The 19013-nt window shown below is 36.3% G+C and overlaps 1 protein-coding gene across 3 annotated transcripts in view; it reads right to left on the bottom strand.

Annotated features, from left to right (window-relative positions):
- Positions 1–19013, bottom strand: part of KIAA0825 (KIAA0825 ortholog) — a 192860-nt gene that overhangs the window by 83491 nt on the left and 90356 nt on the right. For all 3 annotated transcript variants that reach the window (XM_039335690.1, XM_039335692.1, XM_039335691.1), the window contains one exon: positions 10523–10617. In XM_039335690.1, the coding sequence (XP_039191624.1) occupies positions 10523–10617 (95 nt within the window). The remainder of the gene's footprint in view (positions 1–10522; positions 10618–19013) is intronic.

Here is a 19013-nt window from a genome sequence, read left to right as displayed (position 1 = left end):
ATACACTTTATTAACAATTGTTAAGTCTGGGATATTATATATAGCAAGTACTTGTCTGTTTAAATTCAAAATCCCAGAACATTTTAACTTCTTCATTTCCTTTTACTTTGTCCTACAAGTTTTGTGATCTCACAAGCTTTGCAAACAATTGGAATTTCTTACCAATATTCTAATAGATCATTCTTGCTATTTGCCATGCCATTGTTTCTACTGTCGGTGCAATCTTCTTGCAGCAACTAACCAGGTGGTAGGTACACTGTTTCTTCAGTTGCTTTCTTCTCAATTCATCACTATTATTTTTGTGATATTCTTAATTTTAGATCTGCTTGGATCCAATCCATTATTCGAGCTATATAGCTAATGACTGGAATTAGTTATCTGAAAGTTGCAAACAAACAGGTAGTTGGCCTATAATTGCTGCCTCTTTAACCAAGTTTCAATTTCACTTCCTTGAAGTATGTTGTTAAACTGCTTGGCAATGTATTTATGACTGTAGCATCTTGGGGTCATGTGTTTGCCAACTGCAACCTTTCCAGCCAGCTTCTGACAAGCAAAGTCAAGTGTGATTCACTTAGCAACTGCAATGATTCACTTAACAACTGTGGCAAACAAGATCGTAAAACTGGAGGTGACTTATTTAACTACTACCTTATTAGCAACATAAATTCTGATCCCAATTATGGTCATAACTCGAGACTACCTGTACTAGTATCTTTTAATACTTGTGCTACCAGTAGCTGTTTCTTTGGAAAAAGCTTCAATGCAAGCAAGCTTATTCTGTTCTTTTGATGCTCTTCGACATGCTCAATTCTTCTTCTCCTTCTATTAAATAGCTTTGTTCTTTCTGAGAAGGTAGAGAAGTGGATGCCTAGTTTAGAAATGAAAATGATTTAATAGCTATGCTGGCTTTCTCTACTATCTTTGCCTTAGCTGCTTCTGGCAAGGTTTTGATTTCTTTGCCCTGGATAGACTTTTATAGTTCTTCCAATTCTGCTAACATGGATCTGTTAGCTCTGTTCTCTTATTTCTGATTCTGGATGTTGTTGTTTTTTCCAGCACTGGGTGTATTCTTTTCAGATATCCTCCTCACAGTCTCCTGGTTTCTAGTCTGGTGCCTTACCCACCACACCATACTGGCTCTCTTATTATAGCTCTCTTGTTATTAGGAACAAAATTCCTGACTATTTAGAAGTCAAAGTCCAATAAGATCTTCATCAGAAAACTTTCTAAAACTTTTTCAGTTTGGTGTCCCAGTCGTTTTTACCACATTCAAATCCAAACTCTTGGAAAGTTTCCAAAATTGTGGCTCTCAAACTCGGAAAAGATTGTGAACCTGTTCTAGAATATTCCATTCAGGGTCAAATTTCAAACGAAGCCATACAACTTAGTTAAAAACAGAGTGAAAGAGGACTAAAAGGCCCCTTCAAAATTTAGTATTGAAACTGTATAGTATGTAGAACTGAACTATGTGTTCAGGAGGAACATGTTTTGGACAAAAAGGCAATTCAAAATAGATTTTTTTTTTGCAGATAATGAAGCAATCAAGTAATTAAAAAAGAATATGAGATTCTGGACTTAGAAATAGGAGTATATGTTAAAATAAAACATATCAAAATAATTGTCAAGCGCCGGGAAAATCAGGAGATCCAGATAATTCAAATATGTATAAAGATTTATTAGAAGTTTGAGCTTTCTTCAAGAATCTGAACTACTAACGGCCAAGGGAAATTAGTGGGAGATAAGAATAGAAGGAATTCAATGTGGACTGGATTTAGATCTCTTGTGGGTGTGAAGGAACTCATGACTGGTGACACATTTAACTCCCTTCCTCGGGCTCAGCCTGGTCATCTCCTACAATAGTAATTATATGAATGTTGCATCCAGTTCTAAAGCCAAATTCTAGAAAAAGGAATTATTTAGGCAGCAAATCAAATAAGAGCAGTACAATGAATACTCAGACACAAGGATATTTATCAGTTTTCAAGCAAAAGTCTTAGGGATATGTTCTGCATAGGTTGAAAGAGGCAGAATAACAGATGTACCTTGTTGACTATTTACTGGAACTCCTAAATAATATGTGTTTGGGGCTAAAAATAAAAAAAGTATGAAGATATGATTCTGCTGTAATCATAAACTTTGGTGACCTAAGTAGTTAACCATGCTTCATAACTATTTCATTTTTATCCATTAGTCTATAACCAATGCGAAACTTGATTTGATTATATGTACAACAAGATGACATCTTCTTAGATACGGAATGAACAGTTGGAATGTTTTTCAAATAACTTCCAGTGAATTTAATCAGAAGAAATATGTAGCTACTTTGTAATTTATTCATGCCATTCCATAAAGAGCAAAAGCCCAAATGTTTTCTTTCTAGTATTCCTTCTCTTCCCTAATTGGGTCATTTAGTTTACGAGTTTAGAACTCTTGAGGATGAAGAATTAAGTATAAGACCCTGACAGTCCATTCATCTATCCATCCATCGAAAAAATAGAAGGTTCAAGTTATTAGAATTCCTAATTGTTGGCATTTTAGATTCAGAAATATCTGGTAGGTGCTTGAAAGCCTATCTTACATGCTTTGACTGACATTGGCATTTTACATTTATTATGAAAGTTCCCTAGTGATCTGAGATGTTTAAAAAGCAGTATCATAGCAGTATCCAAGAAATCGAAACTTACAAATTAAGAAAAAAATTACATAAGCTTTTGTTTGCTTTAGTTTCTTATGCTAATATAAAGTATCCTGTATAAATTGGGGTATTTATACAGGATAAGTCATAAGAAAAGAACCATCTTCAATTATATCTTATTTTGATTAAAAAAGAAGATAGAAGGAAGTAAAAAAGAAAATAAAACCACAAGTAGAATAGTATTACATTAGCTATTTAAAATGGGACTGATGATAAAGAAAATTTGATTAAGGAGATTCTGCTGCTCTGCATACAAAAAGCATTCTTTGTACTTCATTAATAATAAGAAGGTATTGAATTCAATATAGCATTTACCGAGATTTGACTTTATGCATAGAAGTGCCTTCATTTTTTTAACCAAATGTACCACTGAATAACCTATACAATTATTTCAGAAGTAATTATATCATTTTACTGCTAATTTCATTAAAATCTCACTGACAAAGATTTAGTTCTTTACAGGTGGTTACAAAGTTCTTTATTAGTACAATTAATACACAGATATTCAGGATATTTTCCTGTGAATTTTCTTAAAAGGCTGCAATTACTAAATTAAAGAATAGCAAAAAGTATAAAAAAATAAAGGTCAGAAAAAGACAATTTTACTCCTCACCATATTAATAGCAATAGCTCTGATATAGCAAAAAGCACGAAAAAATAAATCTTTCTGCTATAGTAAACAGAGCAGGCTGTTTTTAGGAGAGAAAAATATGCTAGTTTGACCCTCAAAAAACTCTCCTCTTCAATAAAGGGTACAATTATAAATATATTTTTTCATATTGTTACTGCATACAACATTTTAACATGGTTGGCATATCACATTCCTAACATTTTCAATAACAGTTCTTATATAAAAATTAATTTCCTGATACTTAGATTTTAACAAACATTAAATTTTCATTAACATCATAAATGAAGCTTGTAATTAATAATTACAAATTATTATTGTAAGCCAATTGGATCCTTTCAGGATTCTAAAACAATAACTAGTTACATAGCAAAGCTAGTGTGCATATAAATCGATGCAGTCACATTTTATTATTGCAGTCCTTAGAGATAAAAATAAACCCAGTTTTTAAAAATTAGTGCAAATGCTTATTTTTCCTTACTTAAACAACAGCATTTTTCAAGTCAAAAGAGAAAAAGGCACAAGTGTTAGCAATTCCATTTTGACAGCATGTGTGGTAGATATGACTTTCACAGTCTGCTGGCAGTTTGTAGGAAAGCCACCACACCTGTGACTCTGCTGTTGATTAATGAGTCTTTCAACTTATTGCTACCATCTGAAGAAGGGCCATGGCCTTTCTAAGCTTCACTGGTTCATTCACTTTCAAATGCAATCCTACTGGGCTAGCTTCTGTACAAAAAACCCACACCTGGTTAAAGCAAATGAAAATCTCAATATATTTTTTTTAGATAAAACAAAAAGGATGTAAAACTAAACAAAATGAATTGAAGAAAAGGGAATACAGTTGTATCATAACTGTCAACCTAAAGATTCATTTAAAAAGCTTCCCTCAGAGATATATGCTACAAACTTTTGGAGTGACACTATTCTTTCTTCACAACAATCTGGAGGTCTGCAACAAAGGAATTTCCATTTGAAAACAATTTGCTACATGATTCAAGAGAAACATTTCCATATTCTGCCATTATACCAAAGAACTTGTAACTTACAATTGTTTTTCTCTGGCAATTAATAATACATTGAAACAACGAAGTAAGTGCCAACTTTACAAATAAGAATACTATAAATATCACAAGATTTTTAATCTGTCTTTAGAGAATTGGCTTAAACCAAAAGGAATTCGGAGGCAATAAAGATAACTACCCAATGAGACAAAATATCAATGCTTTGAGCTAACTAGATAAACTTTCTCCTTTTATAGAACTGTCTGTAGTCTTCAAACTCTCTTTTCTTAACAAAGTATGATCTGAAGTGTGAAGGCAATTATAATTGGCTCAATGTCCTGAAAATAATTGCATTCATTCATTAAGACAAAAAATCCTCTTTGGAAGAAAGAAAAATAGGGTATAATTATAAAAATGCTTAAGAAGGAAGCAATTTTTTCTCCATATTATACAAAATAAGATACAGCCAAGATAAATTATTTTTGCCAAACACAAAAAAATAGTAGACGCCTATATTGTTATTCAACTTTAATTATGAAATGAGATTATAGAATGCTGAAACCCAAAATTATTTTATTTTCTTCAGTGAGAGCAGCCTGTAAAGTAATTAGTCTTAATCAAAACATAGAATATTGCTTGTTTAGTTTTAACACTGAAAAACACAAATGTAACACCAGTATTAGTTCAGACTGACTTAATTTTATGAATAAACAATATAACAACCTCTCAATCTTTGACAGCAAATATAAATCTAAATGAAGTAGGATAGAAAAGGTATTTGGTGTTTTTGAATATTGGTGTTAAAGAAGATGCCTGAGAACACCATGCCAAACCAAGAAAACAAATGGATTCTTAAATAAGGCAAAAATGACCAGGTTGAATCTACCATATTTTGAAGCCATTATCTGAAGATTTTGCTCCCTTGAGAAATCCATAACACTGGGAAATGTAAAGGGAAAGAAAAAGCAAAGACACTCTGCAGCATGGTGTACAAATTTAATTATAAAGACAATGAGTGCACTGTTGAAAGTTCTGAAGAGACAGGCTGGGAACAGATCATTTTGGAGATGAACTATCCCATTCCTAAGAGTCAAAACAACATAATCTATCAATATAACTGTCCCTTATAAAAGAGAATATAGCTATAAAGAGTTACTAATCATGATAATTATGTATTACCTCAAGATTAGAGGCAATACTCCCCTAAATAACAGTGTCCAAGCATCCATATGGGGATAAATAAACCTGAATTAGTCTTTCACTTATATCTCAAAAATTATAAATAAAATTATGGAAGCCCTTGTTTATAGGCTTCAAGGAACATTGCCAGGACTTTTTGTATTTGATACGCTTCTAATGTAGCACATGACATGCAAACAAACTGATTTCAATTTAGGTTTCCAAAAAAATATTGTTGTCACAACTGCAAGCCCATATACATACAACCATTATCTCATGGTAGATTTGGAAGAGAAGGGATCAACAGAACAGAAAGGAAAGCTTGTTGACAGGGCTAATACTCAGTATCAAATAGGCTCTATTTTAGAAAAAAAGTATGAGGGAATTTAACTATTAATAGACGAGACATTCAAACAGGGAATATTATGACAGCTGAGTCTTTTTATAGCATAACTTTATCATTTGTTAAAGATAATATTTATAAAAAGGATAAAAGAAGTAGAGCTAGGCTGTATTTCTTTTCTATACTAAGTGATTAAATGCAGATATCCTTAGTGCCAAAAACATTGATACATTTTGGAAAATTGTTCAAATTATTATGTATACCATAACAATAGGGATTTTAAAGCATGTTGCTATAGAAAATCAGTGATATTATAAATATATATATACACACATAAACATAGATATAAATAAATTTATATATACATAGATATGTATACATATATATATATATGTTTTCTGAGGTTTTCGCGGGTATTTGTATATAGGTCTTTGGCTGTTCGGGTTCTCTCCCGCGTAAAATTGGAAGTGTCTTGGCGACGTTTCGACGAAGTCACATTCGTCATCTTCAGGCTGGTGTTTTTAGCTTCTTGCTTTGAGCAGTAATGTGTGGTCTTAGCTGTTTCTTCCTTTAAACTGCCAGTGGGGGTATGAACTGATTGGGTGGGAGCTTGGCTGTGTTCTGATTGGGTGGAGGTGTGTTCTGAAGATCCACCCCGCACTTTGGGACAAATCCAAACAACTCGCTGTCTGGAGAGCCGAAACACAGACCACCCTCAAGACAGATACACACACCAACAAACTCCGAAGACTACAAGAACGTCAGAAACAAACCCCTCCTCCCTCACAGCCACATATGAAACAAACAGTGCATAACATCTCAGATAGGATCCTCACCAAAGCCGAAACCAATGTCCTTTCCAAAGGATTCAACTTTGCAGTCGCTCCCAAACACATCCCCACTTAAACCATTATATGTGGAGTTGAAACCAGCCTGACCAAAATCAACCCCGACGACGCTAACAGAATCAGACTCGAAATCACCAACATCCTCTGTACCAGCAAGCCACCCAAAAGCAATTTACCCAAAGAGGAACAGACAGCACTACGTAACCTGAAAGAAGACACCAGCATAATAATCCTACCAGCAGACAAGGGCAACGCCACGGTGGTTATGAACACATCTGACTACCAAACCAAATTAACCAACCTACTCCAAGACTCCACATACAAACCCCTAAATACAGATCCCACCACCTACCTGGAAAAAACCACCAGATCCAAAATAAAAGCCTCCCCCATTAGCGAAGAGATCCCGCAAAGAATCATTCCCAGAGAGAAATCATCCAGATGCCCCAAACTCTATGGTCTCCCCAAGATACACAAGGAAGGAACCCCACTCAGACCTATAGTCAGCTCCATAGGCTCACCTCTACAAAACCTAGCCAAATTTCTTGCCAAACAACTATAGCCCTATGCAGAATCCATCACCTCACACGTAAAAAACTCATTCCAGTTTATAGAGATCATAAAGAAACAAAACTTACAGCCCAGCGACCTACTCGTGAGCTTCGATGTCATATCCCTCTTCACCCAAGTGCCTACCAAAGAAGCCTTGACAGCTATCCAAAACAAATATAACCCCCCCAAAACACATCTTAGATCTGACCAACCACTGCCTATCCAACACATACTTCATCTACAATGGACAAAAATACAAACAAACAGAAGGAGCACCCATGGGATCACCCCTCTCACCTGTCATTGCAAACCTCTACATGGAACACTTTGAAACCCAAGCTCTAGAAAAATCAGATCACAAACCCAAACTCTGCCTCAGATGCGTAGACGTAATCTGGCCACATAATCTGGCCACATGGGAAAGAAAAACTGGACAACTTCCTCACACACCTCAACAGCCTACACCCCAAAATACAGTTCACCATGGAAACAGAAGCTAACAACCAACTTCCCTTCCTGGATGTCTTAGTCTACAAGAAATCCAATGGCTCCCTAGGACACACCATCTACCAGAAGAAAACACACACAAACCGCTATCTGCACGCTCTCTCACACCACCACCCAGCACAGATCAACTCTGTAGCCAAGACACTCATCTCCAGAACAAAACGCTTAGCTGACGAACAACACCTAAAATCCGAACTACACACTCTCACCAATGTACTAACATCCAATGGATTCCATAGAAATAAGATTACAAACCTAATCCAAAAAGAAACCCCACTAAAATCCAAGACAAAGAACAAGAAAACGGCAAAGCCCTCCTCCCATACATAAAAGGCACCACAGACAGAATCAGTAAGATCCTCCATAAACACAACATCAAAACAGCATTCTGCACAAACAGAAAAATATCTACCATCCTTAGAAACCCCAAAGATAAAATTGAATTAGAAAATCAAGGAGTATACGAAATCCCATGCACCACTTGTCCCACCACATACATCGGACAAACCAACAGAAGAATAAGTGCACGCATTGAAGAACATAAGAACTCAGTCAAAAAAGAGGAACCAACATCTTCCCTGGTCCAACACCTTAAAGCCACAGGACATGAAATTGACTTTAAAAATACCAGAACCATTGCCAAAAGTGAACATTTTAATAACAGAATAATCAGAGAAGCCATCGAGATAGAAAAACGCCCACACAGCATGAACAAGCGAGATGATACCTCCCGCCTACCAGCCATTTGGAAACCCGCCCTTATTGACAAACGACTCCATAACCCCAAAATCTTAAACCCCTCTGCAACTCAGACTAACCTGAGCACAACCAAACAGAACACTCCCCCAGCCAATCAGAGCACAGCCAAGCCCCTAACCATTCAGAACACACCTCCACCCAATCAGAACACAGCCAAGCTCCCACCCAATCAGTTCATACCCCCACTGGCAGTTAAAAGGAAGAAACAGCTAAGACCACACATTACTGCTCAAAGCAAGAAGCTAAAAACACCAGCCTGAAGATGACGAATGTGACTTCGTCGAAACGTCGCCAAGACACTTCCAATTTTACGCGGGAGAGAACCCGAACAGCCAAAGACCTATATATATATATATATATATATATATATATATATATATATATATAGAGAGAGAGAGAGAGAGAGAGAGAGAGAGATTTTCTCTATACATAGACGTATATGACATATATGTAAACACATATATGTATAGACATTATGACTTTTGACCTATTACTTACTGTTTATATGTACACTGTGAGTTTATGCAACAGAAATAAATTTCTTGTGTGTCCAATCACTCTTGGCCAATAAAGAATTCTATTCTATTCTATAATATGGCAAACATTCATAGCACTCTAATATACATGTATTCAGTTTTGTTCTCTGATCATTTCAAACAAGAATAGTAATACTATTGCAAATTAAATATGTGCAACTAACATTTTACGTGGCTGGAGGGAGTATAACCATATATCTAGTGATCTATGAAAGAAAGGTTGCAACTTTCTCCTAACATACCCATCACAAATATATTCTGCAAGGAAACAAACAGTTTTTGCCAAATGCAGGACACACATTTTTTTTTTAACAATCATCACAAGAGCTAAGGATTCGGTAGCATTGCTACTTCATAATAGTGAAAACTGCCTAGTCAGTTATGTTATTTTTACAATTGAAATTGTATAAGTAGTCCTCAACTTACAACAGTTAATTTAGTGACCATTCAAACTTACAACGGCACTGAAAAAAGTGACTTATGGCTGTTGTGGCATCCCTGTGATAATGTGATAATGTCACATGTCATTTCTCAACTGCTTGGCAATTAGTATGTATTTATGATGGTTGCAGTGTCCTGGGTCATGTGATCCCCTTTGGCAACCTTCTGACAAGCAGTCAATGCGGAAGTCAGATTCACTTAACAGTGGTGTCACTAACCTGACAACTGCAGTGATTCACTTAACAAATGTGGCAAGGAAGGTCGTAAAATGGGGCAAAACTCACTTAACAGCTGTCTTATTTAGTAACAGAAATTTTGGATTCATTGTGGTTGTAAGTCAAGGACTACCTATATATCAAATCAAATTGATACTTTAGTACTTCTCAAATAAAATCATTTTCAACTCTTCAATATTGCATAGCAATTTAAAATTCATTGTAATATTCATTACTATTATTTAATATAACACCATACAGCAAATCAGTTATGTGGTCATTTGATATCATAGAAATTCTCTAGAGACATTCTTAATCTGTCATCTTCTCATGTAAGTGAACATTAATGCCAATAAAAACATGAAAAAGTCATATCTTTAAGAAAATAATGCATATATTCCTACTTTCCAGCATTCATAACTCAACACAAACTCTTACTATGTGGCTTCTTTGTAGTATCACACATTAATCCTTCTATTGCTGCCATTTACTGATATATTTATTTGTTTATTGCATTTAAAAGACAATTTCACATGTAAGGAAAGCATATCAGTTTCTATGGATTTTAAAGCAATCCCACAATACATCACACATAAGGTAGCATCTCTTGTTTCCAGAAGTACCTTTTCAAAAAGGAAGATAGCAGAAAAGATGCAATGAGCATCAGTATAGAAACAGATCTTTATATTTAAACGTTTAGTCCATTAATTAGAATGACTTTTTACATTGTTTCATATTTTATCATTTACACTTTATCAAACAACACAAAGCTTATCAAACTCTAAGAAAACTTTCCCCTTCCCTAATTGCATTACCTGTGTGCTAGCAGTGTCCTAAAGGTGATTCTATTTTGTCCCATATAACTTGACAGCATATCTGACCAATCCCACTTCCACTCATTAATGACACACTGTTGATGTAAAAAGAGAAAGTGTGCTTAGTTATTAATCAGAATTAATATGATCAGCAAATTAAAACTCCAGCTGTGATAAACTAAATAAGGAAAAGTGAGGGCTGGAGCAAGGACTTACACAGATAACATCAATCTTATCAACAGAAGAAGTGTAAGTGAGCAATTAATTTATAAATCCATTTGGGGATGTAGCCATTATTTATATAAAGATAAATCATTTTTTGAATTCTCCTATTGTTAATGGTGTTTTATTAAACTATTTTCCTTAAAACATGATACATTTTATGCATTGTAGCAAATTACCTTTTTTACTGACATAAAACATATTAACAGGAAGACCTTAGTGTAACTACGATATGACTTTACATATCTACTGTTATATAAAATAATCCATATTCCACTAGATTATTGTACATTTCTGTAAACTTATATAATCAATGCTAACTCATGTAATATCAACATTACACAAACATTTTCCTTGAGATGTCAAATGATTTCATGGAAGACAGAACGCCATCCGAAGCAATATGGAGTACACAACATTAATTATCATTAGGTAATAGCAAAATCAAATGTCATAATGAGAAGGTGGAAAGATAACTTTTAAAACAATGTATGTTTCACCAAAAGGTGGAAAGACACTGGTCTCACTGTAAAGGATTTCGTTAAGTGGTCTTTTCTTTATATTCAGTTACAATTATTTATTTTACTCCTCTGGCAGACTAGCATGGTGTTTTTCAAACTTGGCAACTTTCAGATGCAGCTGGGAAATTCTGGGAGTTAAGTCCACACTTCTTAATTGCTAAGTTTGAAAGACACTGCTCTAGTCCATTCCTATCTGAAAATGATATCTCTCTTCTGATAGAGCCATAGTCATTTCCCAATTCTATCGGTGTTTAAGCCCATATCTCAGGCAGTATCTGGAGATAAGAGGTTCATATGTGAGTGGCCCATGTTTCTTTTTTTGCCTCTAGCTTCAATCCCAGAACATTATTCATGAGGGAACTCAGTGCTTAAACTGAAAAGAGGTTTCTGACACTGAAAAGATTAAAAGTGTGATAGATTACTGCCTGCTTTCCAAAGTGCTACCCAGTTTAGTTCAGTTTTTTAAAATTAACTCTCTAACTGAAAGCAACTGTCAGTCTCTAAGAACACATCTTTTAATTCTCAAATGTGATCTAAGAATAACTAAATGATTTTACCCTGTAGTTTCACAGGCACAAAGTACTCAAACTGAAATGGTCTCCATGTCTAAATGATTTTATGCTGGCTAATTTAAATCTTCCTAAGTTACTAAAAGTTAAAACTATCATAACTGAGGAAGGAATTCTCAAGATGCTATAAATAGTTCTAATAAACAATCATTTCTAATTAAGATTTATTGATTGAGAGATCTACAATGTATTAAAGTGGGAAAGAAATAGAATAACATAGAATAAAGAAGAATAAAGTAAAATAATAATAATAATGAAAAATCACTAAAAGCAAAAATCATGTGTCTGCATAATCTCTGAAAGAAAGCTGTGTTAGCCAAAAGCTGTATTAACAGTACGTGAATGACCTAATGCATATTTAGAAACATTGTATAAAAGTAAAAACTGCCTTCATTGTATTCCCATGAGAAATGGACCTAACGTGTGAGAAACTATCTGAATGTTACACAAAGTAGATTCCATATACAATGTAAGATTCCATCTATGCTTCCTTTGTTCCTGAGAGAAAGAAACCTATAAAGCTTTAGTTTAGACCCTCCCCCTTGTTCAGAAATTTGTTGATTGTTAAATCACTTCTGAACCTTTTTGTGCAAAAATAAAGATCTTTCTTTCACCCATGGAATTTCGTAAAAGCCCTTATATTTTTTAAGGCTTTATTTTTCCACAAGATTTACGGCGACTTCTCCGCCGGGACATTTTTAAGGGCTTTTAAGAAAAAGGATTTAACCTTCCAAGACAGATTGCCCTGGTGGGGCCCCCCCTCTCCTAAACGACGACAGCTCCAAAAGCCGGCTCCGTAGCTCTTGACTACGAGGAGACCTCGACGGAAGGAAAGGGAATTAACCCATCAGCGAAGCATTCCTGTCTAAGGATCCGTGAGGGTGACAGACAGATCTTAAATCAACAAAGGAATCTGGAAAACGCCTGCAGGCAAGTATTGTAAAACAGGGGAAACCTGATCGGAAGAAGGGATTGATCACCCCTTAGAAGGCAAAGGTGTCGTCCTTAAGCCTTCAATAGGCAGGATTGTGTGGGAGGTTAAACCATTGTAGCTCATGCTGAGTGATCAATGGTAGTGTATTAGAGAAATGGGTGGGAAAAAGTCAAAGGAGAGCGTTGACCAGATGCCACTCCAGTGCATGTTAAAGAATGTCAAAAAGGGGTTTTCTAGGGATTATGGAGATCCAAAACCAAATCCAGCCATGTTAAAAAGATTCTGTGAATCTGAGTGGACTGCCCTGGGCGTAAGGTGGCCAAAAATGGGATCGGCGAATCCCGAACTCGTTGCACGGGTTCATCAAATTGTGACTGGAAATGGTTATTGGGACCAGTACCCCTATGGAAAATCAACATTGCAGAAAGACCGAGATGGTTAGCAAAATGTCAGATAGAGTGTGCAAAGATATATTTGGCAAGCCAAAAAGCCAAGCCTCAAACAAAAGCTGAGATTTTCAGCCAGGAAGATAGGGAGGAAATTGCCAGACCACGCCCCTACGTTCCTAGAAGAGAAGAAGGGAGAATAAATCAGCAAATTCCACCCCCTCTGCCTGAAAGAGAAGCCCAATTTCATCCAGAAGCCAGTGAGGAAGGAAAATTAGCAACAGCTGGATCCCTTCAAGAAACAGATAAAAGTTTGAATAACTTTGAAAATGAAAGCAAGACATCAGTTTCTAGCCGCACCAGGAGCAAGTTAGAAATAAATACAGAAGAAAATATAGCCCCTCTAAGAGAGGTGTTGGTTCCTGGACCAGATAATACTAATATTTCAATGCTTCAATATGTTCCATAACCGTGACAGGGAGGAGGAACGCAAATCAGATCAAAAAGAAAAAAAAAGAAAGTTGAAATGTTAGCCGTGGCATTGGGAGGAACATGCCTAGGACCCAATCAGTGTGCCATCTGTAAATAAGAAGGACACTGGCAAAGGGAGTGCCCCCAGAGGAATGGCCAACCCAGGGGACAATCTCGCCAGTATGGAAGAGGAAGAGGAAGAGGATTTAGAGGGACTTTCCAGAGAGGCTTCAGAAAGAGCTTCAAAGGATGAGGGCATCCAGTTTATCCCAATCAGACAGAGGAAAGAGAAGAAAACATGATCGGCTTAGCTGACATGGAATGGGAAGACTGAAGAGGACAGGGTTCTATCGCCCCACCCCCAGAGCCCATTGTTAAAATACGGGTGGGAGGACAGGTTGTCCCGATGCTAGTTGACACAGGAGCCACCAGATCTGTCCTAAATAAATCCATTGGCAAGCAATCAAATCCTTGTGGTAGCCGTATATTTAAAAATTCGCCAACGTGCTTTAGTCAAGCCCTAGCCCAAGATCTTGCTTATCTGAAGTTATTCAGACAAGAGGATTGTTGCCTTCAATATGTCAATGATGTCTTAGTAACTGGCCAAAGCAGGGAGGATTGCTTTGAAAACATGTCCAGACTGCTCCAATCGTTACAAGACTGTGGTTATAGAGCATCCAAAAAGAAAGCACAATTAATTCAAGAGACTGTAATGTATTTAGGCTATGAACTTTCACAAGGACAAAGAACTTTGGGCCCCCAGAGAAAGCAAGCTGTGTTACAGATTCCCATCCCACAAACAAAACAGGAAGTTAGAGCCTTTTTGGGAATTACAGGCTTCTGTAAAATTTGGATTCCTAACTTCGCTCTCACAGCTAAACCATTGTACCAAGCTTTAAGGGGACCAGAAAAAGAACCTCTTTTGTGGCAAGAGAAACAAACCCAAGCATGAGACAATTGCAACAGGCTCTCACCACAGCCCCCGCCCTAGGACTACCTGATATATCTAAGCCATTTTCACTTTATGTGGATGTAAGACAAAATGTAGCTTTAGGGGTCCTTACCCAAAAACAGGGAAGTTGGAACCGCCCTGTCGCTTATCTGTCAAAACACCTGGACATTTCTTCACAAGGCTGGCCCCAGTGTTTAAAAATTCTAGCAGCAGTTATGCTATTACTGCAGGAGGCAAACAAGTTAACCTTTTCAGCTCCAGTGACTGTTTATACTAGTCATGCCTTGCAGACAATCATTGACAATAAAGGACATTTATGGATAAGTAATCAACGAATGCATAAAATACAGGCTCTTTTATTAGAAAATCCACAAGTTACACTGCAACAATGCTCAACTTTAAACCCAGCAACTCTAATGCCAATTCCTGATTCAACCAAACCTGTTCATGACTGCATGCAAACAATAGAACTACAATATTCTTGCAGACCTGACCTTACAGACCAACCCTTGCATAATCCAGACTATCAATGGTTTACTGATGGTTCTAGCTTTATGGATAAAGGATGTAGATACTCTGGTTACGCAATAGTTTCTCAAACTTCTACTGTTGAGTCAGCACAGTTGCCTAGTCAAGCCAGGAGATAGTGTGTGGGTAAAGCACTGGAAATCAGATCCCTTGAGCCCAAGATGGAAAGGACCGTATACTGTTGTCATGTGTTCTCCTTTGGCAGTGAAAACCTTGGAAGGAAAGTCTTGGATCCATTGGAGTAGAGTGAAAGCAGCTGCACCTGCAGATCCGGTGACCTACAAGGTGGACAAGACTGACAAGCCTTTGGTGTTGAAATTTACAAGAAATACAGCAACGGGTTCCCAAGACACGGTGTGATCAACAACCTTGCTGAGACACCCCAGGAAGCTGTCTCTCTACGCACGGTGGAAGATATGAGGATTCTACAGCTCGTAATATTTGTTAATTATTTAATATGCACACACATTCCTACACAAATCAGTACAATGGCTACACGAGAGGTCATAATGCAGAAACCCTCTAATAAAGAATTATTGAGTAGCACACAAAGAAAGAGCAGAAACACAGGGAAACCAAGGTTGTCAAAACTGTATCAAAACTACAAAACAAGGAAATCAGATAACCAAGACTTTGATTTACCATACAGTTAAACCAGAAGGGTGCCAAGATAGTTCTCCTGACTCTTGTATGTACAATAGAACTACATATAAAGTTTGTAGAAAAGGTGTCCAATATCAGTGTTATAATCGGAAGTCTGATCCTGATTGTTGGGCCTTACAAATCAAAACACATAGAACAAGAACTAGCTATAAGGACCAGGCACTCTTAGGGATCTCCCAATGGAAATCCAATCCACACTCCAGTTTTAGCGTCACCTTTGATGTTTGCAAAGCAGCTAATTATTGGAGTCCAACATATGGTTGCGGAGGGATCGGTAATATTCACAACTTTATCCCAAAACGTAAGTACTTGTGCCCACCAGATGGATGTGTGGTCAAATGTAAGTGGTGGTCATGTATTAAGTGGCATACCCAAGACCCAAAAGAGATAGACCACATCTTGTTTGAAAAGAATGAAACAAAAGCAAATTCCTGTGGAACGGATAACTGTAATTTGGTGACTCTCACAGTCAAGAATGGCAGTTGGTTCCTAGAACAAAATAGGTGGGTAAGTAAGAAATGGATGTTTGGGATAGGAATAGATACAAATGGCTATGACCCAATGTCAGAAATAGAAGTCAAAATTATAATTGCAACCAAAAGACCAGAACAAAAATCATTATTTTGGTCATATTATGAGGAAATGGAGAACCTACATATTCCTGAAGTACCTAGACATGTAACCAATACCTTTGTTAAGTTAGCAGAAGACATTGCCCATACTTTAGGCGTGTCTAACTGTTTTGTGTGTGGTGGAACAAACATGGGAGAAAGGTGGGAAGCACAAGAGTTAAATTATACTAAGGTACTGGAAATGTCTAAAAATAATAATTTAACCTATACAAGTGGGAAAGATGGTGATTGGGCTCTCACTTCCAACTTGGTAGGACATGTATGTTACTCAAGAAACAAAACAGAATCTTGTGTAGCAGTAGGTGACCTCCTATGCACAGGGACATGGGAAAACGGTAAATGGTGGTCTGGAACCAATGAGACCACTGCTATGGACCCTGGAATTAACAATGCTGCTATGACTATGAAGGTTTGTAGGCCTGCAAGTCTTGTTAATTCTAGGATGTATTTTAATTCCTTGCTTGATCCCCTGTCTTATAGCCACGATTCGGAGGATCTCAGAAAGTACAGCCCAATTAACAGCAAAACATGAAACAATGTTGCCTTATGGGAATATAAAATGGTACCTTCAGGAGATCCGGAATCAGAGGTAGAGGAAGTTTAAGTTGGAAAACTTCCAAAAGGGGGGAGTAAAGTGGGAAAGAAATAGAATAACATAGAATAAAGAAGAATAAAGTAAAATATTAATAATAATGAAAAATCACTAAAACCAAAAATCATGTGTCTGCATAATCTCTGAAAGAAAGCTGTTAGCCAAAAGCTGTATTAACAGTACGTGAATGACCTAATGCATATTTAGAAACATTGTATAAAAGTAAAAACTGCCTTCATTGTATTCCCATGAGAAATGGACCTAACGTGTGAGAAACTATCTGAATGTTACACAAAGTAGATTCCATATACAATGCAAGATTCCATCTATGCTTCCTTTGTTCCTGAGAGAAAGAAACCTAAAAAGCTTTAGTTTAGACCCTCCCTCTTGTTCAGAAATTTGTTGATTGTTAAATCACTTCTGAACCTTTTTGCGCAAAAATAAAGATCTCTCTTTTACCCATGGAATTTCGTAAAAGCCCTTATATTTTTTAAGGCTTTATTTTTCCACAAGAGTATAATCAAATAACTAACAGAAACATGAAGTATGTAGATAATTGGTTTAATTAAAAGTGCTTCTTTTTTATGAGACAATTAAGAGAAATCAGTATTTCATATCATGTAAACCATTTTCCTGATCTTCCACCTCGTTGGTTTATAAAATTCCTATTCAGATTTTTTTAAAAAAAACTTGTTTTTGAAACAGACTTCTGACACACAATGTAAATTTTAATACTATCAATTCTCCTTTTGGGATCCTATAATTGAAACTGCTATCTGTTCCCTTGATCAACAGTTCAAATCAGGGAAACCTCCTGATACAACAATTTGTTTTACTTAATTTAATATGGGCAAAATCTGAATTGGTAAGTACCTCTATTTATGGCTGTTAGCAACTTAAGATAACTCCTTTGGGTTTGAACAGAGTTATAAATGCCCCAATCTACAAATTAGGATCGCCAATAAACCCTGCAAACTACAGATCTATAAGTTTTTTATCCAATATATGGAAACTGAATGCCAGATTTCTAAATAATAAATTAGCATCATTTCTACAAAAGAATTCTTATTCACAGAATCCTAAGCTTCTGTGAAAGGTTAGGTAACACTACTTTGGATCATTGTTTGTTCTTTTCTCATATTGCAGAAAAACATTCCAGTCCCCCAAGGAGGGAAACAGTTTACTGCATTTATGGGTCTAAGGCCAAATTTTGGCAGTAACTATCTCAAGATCATGATAGCTGAACAAACTTCAATAGTTTGTTGAAATACTGTCAACATGGCCCTATATTATGGTTTTTGTTGAATGCTATTCAATTTTAACTATAGGTTTGGTATTCCTATTATTATTGCCTTTGCTTTGTATTTGCTTCTTCTTCTTTTCCATAAGGTATGTTATGTGATATAAACAGTAGGTTGTTATTTACAGTAGTTGGTGGAATTTTCTGAACCATGTGTTTTGTTAAACATTTGAAGCAGACAGCAAAGCAAAGTCAATGACAAAATACAATGATCACTAATGTACTATAAGAAAAGCTTATTTAACCGTAACTACAATTTTCAAGATATTATCTACACATCTCAAAATGAGGATGATCTGCACATATGCTAACAACAAATCTTAAAAGCTGAAGTATATTTTTCAATAAGAAACATCTCTCTACCTGTAAGCATTCTACTAAATATAGGACTGCCTATAAAGAAATTTAGAGATGATCTTGAGGAGATATGAAAGAACTATTAAAGAGAAATTTGCAGACAAGATTATACAGTCTTGAAAAAGAAAGCATGAGAAAGAAACCCAAGTTAATTGCACATTGATTTATTTAATATAAAATGGGACACAAAGAAATTTTTTGATTTTCATGGTTCTGTTACAGATCCCAACCCCTGGTCCACAGCTCAGTGCTGGGCAGCGGCCTGTTCGGAACCAGGCTGTGGAAGTGGTGGGTGAGTATGCATGTGCAAACCATCCCCTCTCCCCCGCCACCTTTCCCTGAACAGTGACCACATTCTGAGTAC

The sequence above is a fragment of the Crotalus tigris genome, unplaced genomic scaffold, assembly GCF_016545835.1.
Source record: "Crotalus tigris isolate CLP2741 ecotype Arizona unplaced genomic scaffold, ASM1654583v1 scf7180000017646.2482762, whole genome shotgun sequence".
NCBI lineage: Eukaryota > Metazoa > Chordata > Lepidosauria > Squamata > Viperidae > Crotalus > Crotalus tigris.
This window is presented reverse-complemented; position numbering and strand designations above follow the sequence as displayed.